This window comes from Nomia melanderi, chromosome 11, assembly GCF_051020985.1.
Source record: "Nomia melanderi isolate GNS246 chromosome 11, iyNomMela1, whole genome shotgun sequence".
In the NCBI taxonomy this organism is placed as follows: Eukaryota; Metazoa; Arthropoda; class Insecta; order Hymenoptera; family Halictidae; genus Nomia; species Nomia melanderi.
In genome coordinates this window covers 8434546-8453001 of record NC_135009.1, presented here as the reverse complement: position 1 = coordinate 8453001, position 18456 = coordinate 8434546, and the positions used below count along the sequence as shown (strand labels likewise).

The following is an 18456-nucleotide window of genomic DNA, read 5'->3' as shown; positions in this document are numbered from 1 at the left end:
AAATTATTAAGGACAAAGTAATAATCCAGTTAATGCAGCTATTAACACTGAATTTACAAAAATCGATCTCCCACTTTATCATATCGTTCCTACAAAACCAGGTTCTCTCGCATAGACCTAGTAAGTTAATCCTTCGAAATCACAGAACCACCAAGCGACATTCTCAAAACGAAATACCCCTCAATTTAATAAGTTCCCTCAGTATCTACTTAACACTGCAACACATTATTAATATTTTATTATCATCATTACCATTATCATTTATATTACCATCGCATTAACATTAATATTTTATTCCTTAAAAAGAAGATAGTCCCCAGAACTCGCGAGCACCTTGAAAACTCACAAGGCAAGGAGCCATCGGCTCAGTTTCACCTAAAACTCAACACAAAACCCTTCGAGTTTCCATTCACTTGTCGATAGTCCGTGCGCAGAGTCGAAGGCAACAAAGAAAAAACAAGAGAGATAGAAGAAAAAGAAAAATCAGAAGGGGAAGAGAAAGGCTCTCGGAAGGGAGGACGCTAAAACTCTGTTTTACAACTGGACAAGAACTGGCCGGGTCTATTCGAGCTCTCTGGAGCCTGTTGTACCGTCGCGTCGTGTCTCGTTTTCTACGCGGATAAGTGACGGCCACTGTAAAACGTCGAAGGTAGCGCACACGGGGCGCACGGCTAGTCCGCCTAGTGGCGAACTTCTATGCCTAAGTTATGCGACTCCTAAAATAGTCGGGGTGGGGAACGGCCATTAACTTTTCCTGTTTTATCGTTTACTGCCCTTTGTTCGAGGCGATCTGTCACCTTTATCCGGCCCCGGGGCTCCCCGGCCGTATCTCTGCGTTCGGCTCGTCCGTAACCGCTCGCTCCCACCGCCGATACCGATCTTTATTGCGCCCCCTTACTCTCATTGTTCATATTATTACTTATTTATTGTACCGGATCCCCTTTCCTTCTCGCGAGGGGGATCGTTTTACCCCTTTTTTCCGTGTGTTTTGACTTCCCCCAGTCTTACGAAGATCGATATCTGGGTGACGACTGGGGAGGAATTCGAATATATGTTTGCGTCGAGGCGTGATTGAATTGACGCGAGTTGTGGAATTTGATGGGGATCGTTCGTAGGGGTAGAATATGGAGTGGCAGGGAAAGGGATCGTGTTGTTTGGAAGACTTTCAATTTGAGTATCGAGTATTATTGCTAGTAATAATAGAGATATTAGTAATACTATATAAGTCGTATTATACTTCGATTGTAGAAGCAATTAATGTTTGTTATAATTAAAGTATGTTTGATTGAATATAAAACCGGCTTGAGTTTTGTGCAAAAGTTGACGAGCACAAGATACTGTTTGATTCTTCAATTCCCGATGCTATCGCCTTGAAACCGCAGATTTCAGTATCAATAAAATAAAATCGATATAGTAATAACCACCTGTTTCTTCGACAGTTAGAATAGCATGTTTTTCAAAATTATCATTGTCGTTAAAAATGGTAAATTAGTTAACGTATATTGTGAAAATGAATGTATTTTTCTTAAAAGTTTCTATTTGGAACTGAAGGAACATAGAGTCTAGTGCTAAGGCTTAGTAAACCTTAAAGATTAATGCTAGATCTTCGAAATACAATTTTACAAAAGATTAATATCAATGAAAATTCCAGAATAATAATTTCAATTTTCAATAATTTTATTATCAGTAATTGAATCAGAGAAACAGGAACAAAAGTCAAATGAAATTAATCAAATGGAACAAGATAAAGCTAGGCGAAAGGATAGAAATTAAGGGTATCAACGAGGGATGTTATAAAACCTGACCAGGGTTGTGTTTCCATTTTAAAGTGACACGAGCTGACTTCTGGGTTTCAGTTCCTCCTGAACGCGAGGTAATCAACAAGGAGCGGCTGTCGGGATCGTATCGGCTCTCGGCCTATTACCTGGCGAAAATGGTCGGCGAGCTACCTCTTACGATCACCCTGCCCGCGGTCTACCATGTCATTAGTTACCCGATGTTGGGCTTCCACAGTCCGGCAGTTTTCGTCACCCTGCTGGCGTTCCTCTTGCTGAACACCGTTGTCGCGCAGGTAAGTCGCTACCATCGAGAAAAATTCGATATTCGATGTGACAAGGGTGGAAAAATACGTAACATTCAACGGTGAGAATTAAAACGTCTTCATCATTGTTAGGATTTTGATCGCAATATTATATTAACTATTTACGAAAGAAGTGACCAATTTTAATGGGTAGCATATAATTAACAGTATACATCTTTAGGGGTTGAAAAATCTGTAACATCCTGCGACGAGAATTTTGAAATATTTTCTTTCGCTATCAAGATTTTTATCGCAATATTATATTAATCATTTAAAAAGAATGATACTATAAATCAGATGTCCAATTTGAAAGAGTATATATTTAACGTAAAATATATTTAATTGTAATGGATGTCACTGGTTATCATCGATAGACCGCGAATCTTTTCCAAAGTTTACAATTTACGAAGATCCACCAAAGGAGAGTGAAATCCAGTTGTGAATGTAGAAAATAACATTCCATTGTATTCCTGTTCCTTACTAACCGATCCCAATCATTCTTTTGCTGGCAGTGGCAGAAAAAAGACCTTCGCAATCATCGAAATTAATAATTAGTCCGCGAGTCGAATAAAGAATAATGTTGATTCGATAGAGCGAATGGTTGATAAGATAAAAAAAAAGGAAAAACTTTCACTTCCGCCGCATCGGTCGAAAGCAGAGAAACCAGAGATATAAAACCGGGGTCTGTGTTCTCGCAGTGTGGCGCGTCGATTAACACGCACGGTCGTAAACCCCGGCCGGCCATGCTCACGCGAATCCATCTTATCCGAAACAAAGACGTTAGAAGACTATTATTGGCTGCGTTTCACCGACTAGAAGCGGTTTTACTTAATTTTATTGCGAGAGGAAGTCGTAAAGACAGCCAGCGTGCAGTTCCGCGCGAATAATCAGTGTTCTGGATCCGCGGGGAACGTTGACTCCCGTGGAACGGTCGTCGCCGATGCACTCACGCGGAAACGAAACACTTGTGCATAATTTTCGGATTTCACGCTGTTACTGAAGCCTTTGCGTTACAGTGCGTTAACCCTTTGGGAATGAATGTCGTTTGATCGACGACATCAAAGTTTCGTAGTTGAAACGCAAGGTTGCAGACGAATGATATTTGTTCAATTAGAAATAATTTATATTTCTATGATTTCTACGATTTCTTGATCATTAATTGTCTCTTACTCTGTCTTACTCTGTGGTAATTAATCTTTAAATTTTTATGATAGCTAATTTCCAAATTTCTACGATTTCTATGACAATTAAATTCCTAAGATTTTTATGACAATCAATTTCTAAATTTCTACGACAATTTATCTCCGTGATTTCCATAGTGATTAATTTTCAAATCTCTATGGTAACCAGTTTTCAAATTTTCATGATTAAAGTAAACGCTTAGATAATATTTCTATGACTGACACACGGTGAAAGAAAGAAAAATAAATTACCGGTAAGAGTCATTGAGAAATAAAATACCTAACCGACACACGGTGTATGAGTAAGGATCAAGAATTGCACGGTTTCCTTCTTTCTCTTTTCCTTTTTTCCAATCTTTCACCATTTTTCCCCTTCACCTTCTCTCTTCCGTTTCCAGCCCTCGACACTGTCCACCTACAGTCAACGCTAAGTCATTCCTGCATGAAAGGCGGTTGCGATTTACTTTCAAAACCACCTACCTGCCTATTGACGGGAATGAGTAACTCTCGCGTTTCACAAGACAACGCCGTCCGCTGTCGCCAAACGCGGCGGATACGCGTCGGGGTCCGAGATCAGATGTTGACGAACTCCGGCGATCACCGATGAACTTGTTAGCAGATCCTTATGAACGTTGGAACTCCGTAGAACTTCTCTATTAGCATCGTTTAACGCACGTGCTTCAATCCTGTGTTTGCAACTTTGGTATCATTAGCAGAACGATTGTAGAATCTTTCAATATCTTTTACACGCGAAGTATCTTTGAAAAGTGTAGCACTTCGTACAAGTATTTTGAGACAAAGGAATGCAAAAGATAGCAAAATGTAGTTTCCAACTGTAGAGTAATCAAAAGAAACATTGGTTCAAATACAACTTTAACAATGAATATCCCTGAAAACACAAAAACTTCAGTGCTTGTAGACAATTACTATCGCAAACCGAATAACAGCTCAAACATTCAAATCCCTATACCAATATCTATTTATTGTTCTAAATCCTAGGATAATAAAACGAAATTTATGGCCATTGGAAAATTCTAAAAATGAGAATTTGCGAAAAGATTCGCAGTCCAACCATCCATCTCGTAACGATCGAACATGAACAGGCATTAACATGTTGATGAAGATTTTAAGCGTTCCGTATAATGTTACTTATTCTCTCATAACAAAAGTAAATCGTGTTTGAACAGATTATTAACGATTTAGTATCGCAACACTTAAGTTACACTGTTATTTATTTACTTGTTTAAATATTTCGATTCGACATCAGTTTTCTTCTTATCAACGCGTTAACGCTCGATCGTTGGCTAGAGAGCTCACCAGCGAATGTTCCGTTCGTACAGGTAATTTATCGCGGAGGTCACGTGACGGGTCGCGGATCTCAGTTGACAAACACCTCGTCGTAATTGAGCACACGGCGAAATTCGAACCTTCTGTTCGCAGAGCGTGGGATTCTTCGTCGGCGCCTGCTGCCTGGACCTCCAGGTGAGCATTACGGCGTCAGCGCTGTACACGCTCGCCACGCAGCTGCTCGGCGGGTATTTGGCGACCGCGGTACCGCCGTGGCTCGCGTGGGCCAAATACGCGAGCATGGTGCACTACGCCTATCAGAACATGCAAATCCTGGAATTCGGCGTCGGCGAGCCGATCACGTAAGTAGACGAAAGAACCGGCGACGCGCGACGCGTCGATTCCAATCTCCTCGCATGCCGATTAGCCAGGAACGGTCTCGTTTGTAGACGAGCTTGGAATATAATCTGATTACGCATTAAGACTCGATTTACGGTGGTCTGTAATTGAATCTGAAGGTGATTGCAGTCAATTCCTCGTTAACTGTGGCTGAGTTTTCGACTTTTCGGTATGAAATGTGATGGCTAGTTTTATTCGTTGCGCAGGCGCGTTTTAAGAATTAGATAGAAACTAACTAATTAACGGGACTAATAAAATGAAGAGTCGATAACTGATAGTATGATGAAATACTCGAGAGAAGTTAACCTCTTGCTTTACGATTTATTTCTCAGCTATGATCGATACAACTGTTTTATTGTTAATAATTGATTAGAAAAGGGAGAAATGTTGATGCTTATTCTATGTATATGTTTACTCCATAACTATTGATAATAGAAAAATAAAATTTAATTTATGTTTGAGAAAAATGAATAACGCTTTATCAAATTTAATTTAAAGTTTACGCCACAAGACTGATACGATATTCTGGTAAAGGTGTTAAAGCTCAATTCAGCGGGAATATTTTAGAAAATACTTAGAAAGCCAATTCCACGTTGCCCACGATTAGAGGTTAATATCGAAGGAATTTGAAATTGAATCGGAAGACGACGCATAGTTCTTAATTTCTTTCGACTTTTCACAATTTTCATTGTATCTTACGATTGTTAGCGTAATGAGTTGTTTTTTTAGACTCTTTGGTACTTGTTGTAACTGATTTTAATATTAGAAGAAACAATAATGATTAATCCGATAAAAAGAAATATACCAGCAATAGTTGCTATGGGTATTTCTGAGCCAGTGTTTCCCAACGTGGGGTCGTCGCCCCATAGGGAGGCAATTTGATCTTTAAGGTGGGCAATTTGAAATTTGAAATGTTACTTCATATATATGTCACAATATTTACGCACGTAAACAAAATAGCAAAAATATTATAGAAATATTATAATATAATATTAAAAATTATATATATGTTACATAGAGGGGAATAAGAATTTTAGAAAGGCTTAGGTAGGACATGGCACAAGAAAGGTTGGGAAACACTGCTCTAAGCCATCACCGCAATTTCAATTGTAAATCGGTAGTAACGATTACAAAAAGTAGTTCCTAGCCGAAGCAACCATTTGAATGATCATCGGTAATGTGTAATCAGATTCGCTCGTTTAATTGAAATATCACAGGAAAATACGATTCATAATTATGGACCATATTCGAAATCCGTTTTCCCTTCCGTCCCGCATTTTTCTATGACGAACGAGAATTTAAACGCGACTTCGCACATAAACCATGCGGGACACACAGGTCAATCGGGATTCAATTCTCGAAGCCGATCGCGGTAATTGAATGAAAATGGCGGGTGGGAAATCCGCAAGCGTCCTCGACGTATCTACCGCTCGCGTCGCTAATTGCGCGAGAGGAGAACGACCCGTTTAAATACTGGATGAACCTGAACCGCGACGGGCACGATGCATTATTCAATTCCCGGCCTCTCGAAACCGTCCGACCGGAGATCGCGGGATTGACGAACCTCGTCTAATCACCCGCGACGACCGCGCGCTTATCGGGTTAGCCAAGGTTGATGCGTTTAATCGGACAAGCGACCGAGTCGAAAAAGAGGGGCACTTGCATTTTAACACGTTTCATACCACGGGAGATTTCGATTATCTCTTACTTATAAAACGTACGAATTGTATAAATGAATTATAAAATTATATTCGAATTACTGGTGATCTATATATATTTTGATATTGCTTATTTACTAACCGCGGCCACTCACAAAGAACATTTTAGAAAAATCGACGTGTACCGAAAATGGTACACGCGGCACTCAAGGTGTTAGTCAACGGTAACAGAAATAAATAAGTACCCTTAGAAAGATTCATATGTATTTTCGTGAAATCAACGGAAATTGGATGTAATGCGATAACTAATTCAGTGATCGCTTTTACTCAAAACGTCAGTCTTGATCCCTGCACGCGGTGACTGAATTAGAACACTAGGTTTTCCTTGGTTAAGAGGATAATCAGGAATATTAATTACTTAGAAGTTGGCTTCGAGAATCCTGAATTCAGTGATCTTGAATGGAGAAATTCTGTAGTCTGTTGGAGAATTCAATAGAAAATTTACCACGATTTTAGTGTCCATTTCAAGTTTCCAAATTAAATCGGTCGTTAGAATGTATAAGTCGGAAGAAATGAACGAAAGATCGTGTAACATTGATCGATTGTCCTTTTCCAAACGACAGATGCTCGCAGCCAAGCAAGTTCCCGGAGTGCAGGAACGCCACCACGATACCAGTGTCGGCCATCTTGGAGAACCAAGGGAGCAGGGGCTCCGGTCTTCCACTCTGGGCGAACACGGCCGTTCTGCTCGCGTTCCTGGTGATATTCCGCACCCTCGGCTACCTGGTCCTCCGCTACTACCGCGTGCCGAAGTGAGCCGGCGTGTCTGGGGAACCATGAAGACTACTCGCCACACCGTTCCACGATCGTTGACGGATCGACGGACGTCGCAGCGACGGTCCCCGCCGCGCCAACGGGAACAACGAATGAAACCGACGGCCATCACCCCTCGTTTCGCGTTGCGGGAAAATAAAAACGTAGCTCGCAGTATCCGAAGAGAACAGACACAGACAGCGAAAGTTTATTTTTACAGGAGAATAGGGTGTTGACTGTACGGGGAGCGTTGCTGATTGCCTCTGAGAAAACGATTCTCGCTTTGAAAGGGTCTTGTAGGTGTAAAATAGAGTACGTTGATCTGAAGCTGACGTAGAGGATTTGGAATGATTTTGTTCCATGATGGTACCTTTAGGTTGTTCGATTGTCTCGGAACATTCTGGAAGGTAGCTCGATTAATATCCATTTAGCAATTTTGATGGATGGTTGCTCTAAGAGCTATAGAAAATGTTGGGAAAAGATGCTATCGAGGATCTACTCTCGCCAGAAACGCGTGTCCATTGGTAATTCAAAATACTTTGAGTCGTTTCCTTGGGAGTAGAAGCTAGAATAGCTACTGAGCCCAGGTAATATTCTCATGAACGAAGCAGGAAGAGAATATTCTTGTTAGAGGATTCAAATAGTCTAATAATAGAGTATGCATCATCCATTGAATGCTGCTTTCGAAATCGAATGTTCTCGAGATCAAAGCCCATCGATTCTTCCGATCCCAGAGAAGGATCAGCTTCCAGAGGCAGACCAGCAAGTTCGTCGTAGCACTATTTTAATTACCGATTAGCGACTATTTTTCTTAACCGGTCACACACACCGCCAGAAAACAGTGAATACCTCTCGCCAGGCCATGTGATAGACGAAACGAGAAACGACGGGTGAAATGGAGTCAAATTTAGGGGACGAACCGTAGAAGGAATCGGAGGACGACGACGCGCGCGGGATCCTCGCAGCGGAGATGTCCGCGTTTCCGGTGGCGCGGCGGCCGAGACGCGCATATCGTCGAACGGATATACGAAATCGCACGCGTAGAGACTCTTTATATATCACGCTGAACGGAGAGGTTGGACGACTTTGGAGTGAATGGACGCGAGTGAACGGGGAGGCGGAGTGAATGGGTGACGCGCGACTGGTCGACTCAATTTCTTTCTACATTTTGTTTTCGTTTAATTTTCTTGCGGCAAGAAGGGTATAATAGATAGGGAACAGCGGGACAGGACCCGGGGAAACGAGATACGTGAGAGAAGTGTGTTTAAACAGAGAACGAAACCAGTGAGAACGTTACTGGAGAGGAGTGAGGGGGGCTGGCTGCGTTTCTGTTTTCTTTTTTTCTTTTTTTTGGGGGAAGAAAAATCGACGCGGCGTCGGGTCGCCGCATCACCGACTGAAAAATATGAAAAAGAAATCGCGTTTGTATACATAACATATATTACGAAGTACCATTTCTTACATTTGCGAACGGAATATAGAAATGCATATATACACGTATACACGCAAAGGGAGAATGGGTGGGAGAGAATGAGAAAATGTGTGCGAGGGAAGGAGAACACAATACACACACACGTAGAGGACCGATCAATTTTTAGGCTTAGCGGATACAAGGCAAGGGGTTGGACGTCCAACCCACCCCTAACCCTCGTTTTTTAGCGACTATCTAGATGTACACGCGTATACACAGAGAGGGAACGAGACAATACGTACCTACACACACGCGCGCGCGCGAAAATTACACAGAGTACACATTTCTTTTTACTTTTATTACTGCAGAAGAGTTGCTACATTTTAAAGATATTCGCCGTAGATGGTAAGATAAACTGCTACTATTCATTGCTGCTACTACTACTACCACTACTACTACTACTACTATCACTACTACTACTACTACTACTACTACTACTACTACTACTACTACTACTACTACTACTACTACTACTACTACTACTACTACTACTACTGCTACTACTACTACTACTACTACTACTACTACTACTACTACTACTACTATTACTACTGCAACTACTACTACTACTACTACTACTACTACTACTACTACTACTACTACTACTACTACTACTACTACTACTACTACTACTACTACTACTACTGCTACTACCACTACTACTACTACTACTACTACTATTATTATTACTACTACTACTACTACTACTACTACTACTACTACTACTACTACTACTACTACCACTACTACTACTACTACTACTACTACTACTACTACTACTACTACTACTACTACTACTACTACTACTACTACTACTACTACTACTACTACTACTACTACTACTATTATTACTACTACTACTATTACTATTACTATTACTATTACTCTTACTATTACTACCACTATTACTACTACTACTACTACTACTACTACTACTACTACTACTACTACTACTACTACTACTACTACTATTACTACGACTATGACTACGACTACTACTACTACTACTGTACAGCTCTCGCGCCCTGAGTGAATCTTAAGAGCTAAAAGTGCACAGGAGCAAAGAGAAGCGGCCGCACACTTCACCTCAGTCTTTTCAGGAAATATAGTAGCCGCACCTCGACGAAACGATCTGTTCCATCTATTTTGTTCGTCACGCGGATCGGCCAATAACATTAACTGTTCTTCTACAGCTATTGACACGAGCATCCTGAATGGAAAATTCCCCTTGCCGCTGTGTCTTCTTCACTTTTCGGATTGACTCGGAACGTGAGACTACTACTACTTCTACTACCACTACTACTATTACTACTGCTAATACTACTAGCACTACTACTACCACTACTACTACCACTACTACTATTACTACTGCTAATACTACTACCACTACTACTACTACTATTACTACTGCTAATAGTACTACCACTACTACTACTACTACTACCACTACTACTACTACTACTACTACCACTACTACTACTACTACTACCACTACTACTACTACTACTACTACCACTACTACTACTACTATTACTACTGCTAATAGTACTACCACTACTACTACTACTACTACTACCACTACTACTACTACTACTACCACTACTACTACTACTACTACTACTACTACTACTACTACTACTACTACTACTACTACTACTACTACTACTACTACTACTACTACTACTACTACTACTACTGCTACTACCACTTATAGTACTTTCTTATTATCGACGTATCGTCGCTGTAAAATAAGCAAGCGAGCGAAAGGGAGAGAAAAGTAGAATGTGTGCGCGAACGAGAGCGATTCTTCATTTCTCTTCTTTCTTTCTGTTCTTTTTTTATGGGCTGCCAATTTTCCTCGGAAGAGGAGCGTGTAATAGATCGATCTTAACGAGAACGGAGAGTGAATGGGAATGAATGCGAGAAAAATCGAATATTGCGGGTAAGACTCGGAGGATCGAGATAAAGTTGAAAGTGTCGCACACACATACACACACACACACACACACATACACACAATACACTCGAGTATCGACGGAACGAAACGTTTGTTCTAGGTAAAATCGTTTAGGCGTCGCCGCGAGCATGTAATTATTAATCGCCAATTGATTTAGCTCGCGGGACACGGGCAGGAAATGGAGGAATGAGGTCCAGGACCCACGAATCGACATTTTTAGGACATTTGTTGGTCTCTGGCGTATCTATGTGATGTTTTTTCTATGAGCTCGACACGTTATGAACGGGGATCCAAAAAAAAAGAAGAAAAAACGAGCCATTTGAAACTAGCAGTGTAATAATTCATTGGCTACCTTGTGTAAATAGAAATTATATATATATAAACAAATATATATATATAAACAAAATATTATATATATATAAAGTTACAATAATTATTATTATTATCATTATTATTTTTATTTTTATTTTTATTATACTATCGCATGTACATGTGAATCTACGGACTGAACGAGGAGGCACGCAACCGTTTCTTTCTTTTCTTTTTCTTTTCTCTTTCTTTTCTCTTTTTTCGTTCTTTTGCAATCTCGTGCCGAGATGATTTCAATAGCACACGTGTGATGCCATGTAATCGAGATTCGTTTGACCCGTCGCTCGAATTATACAAAAAGAGAGAGCAAGAACAAGAGAAGAATTGAGAGAGTAGCGCGGAAAGTGGGATGGGGAACAAAAGGGATGAGTTTGGGGGTAAACGGGGAGAGGATTGTGCGATTATTTTTCCTCTCCTGAGTCACGGGACTGTATATTCGTACAAGCAACACACGTACACGTGATACTACAGGAGATATCGTTACACGTGTATACACGCGCGCACACGCGTCGATATTTACCAAGAACGAAGAGCGGCGTCCTTGTTTGCGACAGAAAAATCGAGATTGGGAGGTATCGGTGAAAACGGATCGCTGTGCGTTGTCCGTTGTCCGTTTTCTGTTTTCTTTTTTTTCCTTTTTTTCCAAAAGCTGCGTGTACACTAAGCACGCGTGAGATACGCGTTAGATAACGGTGAAGCTTCTCCGATTCTGCGGACCACAAGATGGCGGATGGGGAGCGCTGACAAGATGGCGATTCAAAGGCCGCGCGCCGTCGTCGACCGTCCGCGAGTCGCTGGACGCGCTCGGACATTTTATTCTTAGAGAAAGAAGAAAAAGTAAGAAAACGATGCAATTGTGATAGAATTCTGAACGTTGTAAATAAGATAGGAAACGAAGATTATTGTAATATTCTTAAACGAAGCGGCTGATCGCCGCTTTGGCTTTGTTTTTACGCGAATTACGTAAGTAAGCGTCTTCTTCCTCTTTTCTTTCTTTTTTCTTTTTCCTTTCTTCTTTTTTTTTATTCGATGTACACCAAAACACGTTTCAGAAAGTATTTCGCAAAAGGCTAGAACGTGATAATCAGCTGCGAAGTTTACGCAATAATTTGATTAATCGACTGTAGAGGTACGCGTCGAGAGAACAGAAGCGAAAGTTTAACGACGAGAACGCGCTGAGTGCAATTAGTCGAAAACTATTTAAACGATTCACCGTCGGACAGCCATGATTAATTCTAGTAATAAATACCCTTAATTCTAGTAGTTACGTTTAGCAATAATGTCGTATTATTATTATTATTATTTTATTATTGTTTTATTATTATTTTAATATTATTACTATTATTATTTTAATATTATTACTACTACTATTATTATTATTATTATTATTATTATTATTATTATTATTATTATTATTATTATTAATATTATTATTATTATTATTATTATCAATTCGAATGATCATTTCCAAGCGAAGCGAAGAGAGAAATAAAAAGAATATTTATGATTGTTTGCAACACGCAATCTGGATTATATTTTCTCCGCGACACGATGAATTAACAAGAACTCGCTTTATCTCTTAATTTTAAGTGTGTTATACTAATTCCACACTAATTCATCTATAAGCTTCCAATGGCTTATGGACGTGATTGTAGCTCGGTGAAACAAACCGCTTTTCTGCAGCTGCGAATAGAACTAACCATATCTTCTAGATCACGAACGATTATTAACTGCATATATGATTTCTCAAGTCTGAATCTCACGAGAGGGGACAGATCTAACACTACCGACAATCCGCGCTAAATATTCCACGAAAATTTGTTCCTAGTGTACACGCAGCTTTAGTCAGCCAACGGGCAACAAGTTACGGTTCTGTGCGGCGAACCGGATGAACCGCGGAGCTCCACGCATTCGCGAAGCGTTCCGGGACGCTTTCGAAAATGAAAGCGTCGTCGCGCCGTTGGGAATCCCCTGCATATTCTCGTAAAGTCAATTCCTCTGTCGTGTCGCGTTCGAAATCGACCGACACATCTCAACAAAGTTGGATGGCAACGAGGAGCTGGGAAAAAGTTAGTCACCAACAAAATGGCGGCAATCAGGCGGCCAACAAGATGGCGCATACCGAGTTGCCAATTTTCGGAAACAATGGCGCGCAACGGGACTCGTCCGGTACACGCACAGAGCAAATTTTATCCACCAAGTGTTCAGTCAGGTTCGACGGGGAGAATGAAGGCGTGGACGGCGATTTAGTCGAATTATGTAAGCTACAGGCTCGTGAAAATGACGAATAGAAAATTCAACGTCTCGCCGCGAGAAAACTTGAGAGAATCGTTTAACGCTTTGATCGAAAGAAAACCTTTTTTATCGATGTTTTTAATTCAGATAAAAGAACAGATTTTTTGTGATACATTTTTTACGCCAGCTAGGTGTCAGTTTGATTCTGTAACAATTATTGAAAGTACCTTTATCAAAGACGATCAGAATCTACAAAAACTAATAAAAGTCTTAAGCTACTGTTTGAATTTTGCCCCCACGACCATTCGTTTTCTATCATAGTCCAAATTGCTTTCCACAACGGTAGGAAGTAACAATGAGATCGGTTCGATCGATGGACAAATGGGACGTGCGCGAAAATGGAAAACACGGGCCGAGGAGGACGTTTTAGAACAAAGATTTGGCTGTGTCGATGTCTGTATTTATTTGATCAATTTCTTTCTATTTTATTATTTTCCATTATGCGTTCGAGTCTCGAGGTGGATAGAAATAGTCAGAGAGAGAGGGGGGGTGGGGAAGGAATGAGAGAGATCGAGGGAAAGAGAAAACGAAGAAGAGGAGAGTGTCGGACGAGAGAGAATGAGAATGAAAAGGGAAAGAATGACAGAGAGGGAGAGAATGCAGGAAAGAAGTCGAGGACTGGGTTTCAGCGGAAAAGAGAGAGTGTGAGGCTGGAGAGGGAAAGGAGAGCAGCGGCACACCGGTTAGGAAGAGAGGAGAAGGAGAGGAATCCGCGATTGAAAGTCGTTCACCGTCGCCGTTCACCGAACGACCGTCTCCTTTTTCCACTGTCGCGAGTTTTCTTCTTTCCTGTCGGTCGCATACGGGGAAACTCCCTTGGCCGATCACGTGCGCCGATCAGCGACACGCCGACAGCAGCCTGAAAGAAGAAAACCCTGCGAAACTACCCCTATATCGGGCGGCGAAATTCTTAGAAAGGATGGTTTACAAAGTTTTCTTCTTCACGCTCGGAAAAGATTCTTCTAGGCAATTAACACGATTTTTCCGAGTTCGATAGATTAAGTAACGAATTCAACAATCCCTGAAGCAAGGGAACTGTGTAAACACGACGCTTTGTATCTCGAGATACGAATTCTCCGCGAGTTTTCTTCTTTCCTGTTGCATTCTCAAGTGATAACAAGATGTAGAGTAAACGAGGAAACATGTATCCGTTAGATAGAATAGGTAGATGAAAATGTGTATCTACTAGTAGGTAAGGAAACGTGAACGATTTTGTGACACGGAGGGAAGGAAACTCTGTACGTTGCCGCCGTGTCGCGGAACGGGAAGAATTTCAAGCATTCTGCGGCTAGAATACTCTGACCGATCTAGCGGTGGCGCGCAAGGACGGCTGCTACCGTTGGTTCCCCGTTTTCCCCGCGATTTTTCACCTCGGATCAAGAAGGGTGAACCCTCGAATTTCGTGTCCCACCCTTCTTTGTCCTCAATCGATCGATCGACCGTGGGACGACACCGTTTTCTCCGGCCGTCGGTTAGCGAAGCCACTCGAACAAATCTGCGTCGAAGGTGCCGATCGCGAGAGACCACTTTTCCGCTTCTGTTTTTCCATCACCTTCGACGCTAATCCTCGCGCGGGCTACCCCGCGATAGGTGTACTCCTACGATAACTGTCACTCGGACCGCAGCGACTTAACGTAGATGTCTTTTCAAAATTTTGATACTCGTATTTGTATACACCTGTACACCAGCGTTCCGACATTTGTATACCGTTTACAACGTACCATTTCCTTGCTGTAGCGAACGGCGAACATTGTCAATCGATTGGAAGCGAATCAAAAGCAACCCTTCACTGGTACAGTGTTTCTACGAATTCTCTTCTAGACGATGGAACTTTGGTACTTCATTTGCGTCAGAGTATCTTGATTAAATCGGTAACTAAGTAATAATTAAAACTAGTGTATCAGTACAACAGCGTTGTTCGTAAACAATGTTGATTCGAAGATTTTATAAAGAGTCATATCAGTTAAGGGTGAAATTGAATTTGATTTAAATAAAAGTAAACAAGACGATGCCAAGTTTTATTCAGGTCTAGAATTATTATTCTTTTGAAAAGTATTTGTGTAAAACTCGGGCCATTCGTTAATACGAATTCAATATGGCAGATCTTACGATTAAAAGGAAACGTGAGATTTCGAGTTTCTATAAATTGAATGTAATGCTGTAATATAATTGGGATTTTGAATTGAATCACGTAAAAAGGACTTTCAATCGATGATCAGCGTTCGCTATTCCTCAACGCGTCGAGTTCGTAACGAAATAATCGTGAATCTCGGTCGCGAATCCATCGCCCGGGAGCGCATTCGACCTCTACACACGCTTTTTGCACTAAAGATACAATAAGACTGACGATTTTTTATACATGTTCACGTTGTTTGTCAACGACCACGTGGGTGGCGACGTTGACCACGTCGTGATGGCTCGCGGCGCGATTCGCACAGCCAGACTCTCTCCACCGGCGTTGGTTTCCACGTTTTTCCAGCTCCGGCTTCTTCGCGGCCACGAGAGCAACGATCGTGTCACTTTCGAGAATTTTCGAGGAAGGAGAACGGTACCGACTTTCAGTTCGACGTGTACTGTCTTTCCTTTCGTGCAGGTCCGGCAGCTTGGAAAGGAAAGAAACGATTGGAAAGGAAAAGCGGAATGTTCAAGATCTGTGCTAAATCAACGATGATCGTTAGTCTGCGGATTCTTGTGAAAAATTCGATTTTCTGGTTAGATGAAATGAAAATACAATTTCATCGACTCACTGGATAGTCTCAGTTATGGTGAAAAGCATAAAGATTCGCAGAAAACCTTTGTCTAATTCGTCCCCAAGGACTTTGATAAGCTATAAACGCGTAAAAATTCGCAGTCTAACGGATCGTTGTTTCCAGTTTACATATAGAACATTCTAGGAAAGGGACAAAACGGTAGATTTGAATTATAGAATGTAAACATAATATAGATGGAAGTTTCTTCAGGAACTCGGAAGGGGAAAATTGCTAGATGGATCGTTAGACGATCCTTGATCTGCAGATCAACTCTTCTTCTGGCTACGTTCGACGAGCAAATAATAAAATCCATTAGTGCATTGTATCGTTCTTCTACACGTTCCAATAGAAAAAAGAAAGAACTCCAGTTGTCTGAAAGTTTGATCATCGATCCTCGGATCACTGAATTATCAAGATCGTCCCCTGCGATGCGCTCCACGGGAGAAGCATGCGAGATTCGAAGGATGAAACGTTAGTTTCCTGTTAAAAGAGGATGCAACTCATCTGAAAAATGTTCTTGCGAGGTAACTGGATCACTGATCCTTGGATGGATCACTAATCCTCCGAACGGCGATAGCACCAGGGATGATGAGACGTAATATAACGCGTGACTGTTTCGCTTTACAAAAATAGTGCCTTTTTTACAAAGACTCTGTTGTTTGTGCCAAGTCGAATTCACACGTATACACACGTACCACACGTACAAGACACACGAGTAGACTCGAAGGTGTATAAATACAGGGTGGCGAATGGGGAGCGACGCGGGGGAGGGAGAAATAGATTTAAAGAGAGCGCGAGTGTGAAATCAAGCTGAAGAGAATGGACCGAGTAAGAACGATACGAAATTGATCCTTCTTATTCGGGAAAAAAGTGGTCCAATGGGAGAACTTCTGTTTCGAAATGCGAAGCTTAACTGAAAATTGCTTCCCCGCTGTTCGTGTTACACGGGAAGAAAGAAAAATTAGGAGAACGTAATTAGAAACGTCGCGAAATGACGCTACAAGTGTGAAAATAATCAATAATTAAAACATATATGAAACTATATTGAATCCGATCTGTACAGGGTGATTTAGAAAATGGTATGTTGGATGATGGAGAGATTAGTCTGTAATTTCTATCTCTATTATCTCTGTTATCTCTATCTATTATCTCTATTAGAATAATAGAGATAAAATTCGAACTTCGAATTTTTCAATGGGATTTCCCTGTTTTTTTGAGTCACCCAGTAGCGATCGCGACGTTTTAGATTTCGGAGGGTTTCCCATTGTCCCTTCGGCGGCCGGAAAATGAGGGGGGGTGGAAGACAAAAAGAAACATTCGCGAGTGAATGATGTCGCGAGGGTGGGAATGAAACGCACGCACAAATACACGGCCATGCACGGTGTAAGGCCACGATATAAGGGTAGCGAGGAAAAGAGAGAGAGAGAGAGTGAGAGAGAGAGAGAGGGAGAGAGAGAGAGAGAGAGGGAGAGAGAGAGAGGAATAGGAAAAATAAAGGAGAGATAAGTGTCAAGGGTAGAAGGGAAGAACGACAAAATTTTGACGAAGAAACGGTAAATCTCGAGATCGAGGAAACGAATGTGCAATTGGAAGAGTGAGAATGAGAGTGAGAGAAAGGAAATGAAAGAGAAAAAGGAAGAAAGAGAGAGAAAGATAGTGAATATCGCGGGACTAACAAAAAAAAATGCCAAAAAGTGTTCCACTAATCAATGCCGCCGTGGATCCCCAATTAGTACCTACCATAAACCGAATGAAATTAACAAATAATAATCGACTTGTAGAATGCGCTAATGGAGATGAAGAAAAATAAAATGAAGAAGTTAATATATAACTCTAATTATGGTTATATATATAAATATATATATACATATATGTATGTATATGTATATTCACCTACAGTGAGCAACAAGAAGTTTCGTACCGGTAGAACATGGAGATAAACGACGCTCGTTTCTATATTGTTAACTAGATTCAAATGTGTATATTCGGGTTTTACCAGTTAACAATACCGAATATAACAAGTAATTCTTATCTCCATGTTCTTTCTATAACAATACTTTTCTTCCCTCGCTGTGTATATGTGTATATATATTTACATATATATACATTTATATATATACGTATGTGTGTAAGTATATGTATATTTGAGTGTATGTATGCGTGTATATGTACACACATACGTATGTATACACGTGT

The 18456-nt window shown here is 40.9% G+C and overlaps 1 protein-coding gene across 4 annotated transcripts in view; it reads left to right on the top strand.

Annotated features, from left to right (window-relative positions):
* E23 (ABC transporter G family member E23) overlaps positions 1-9246 on the top strand; it is a 195540-nt gene extending 186294 nt beyond the window's left edge. For all 4 annotated transcript variants that reach the window (XM_031984980.2, XM_031984984.2, XM_031984983.2 and 1 more), the window contains 3 exons: positions 1857-2071; positions 4702-4910; positions 7229-9246. In XM_031984980.2, the coding sequence (XP_031840840.1) occupies positions 1857-2071; positions 4702-4910; positions 7229-7421 (617 nt within the window). In that variant the 3' untranslated portion in view covers positions 7422-9246. The remainder of the gene's footprint in view (positions 1-1856; positions 2072-4701; positions 4911-7228) is intronic.
* Positions 9247-18456: the final 9210 nt, after the last annotated feature.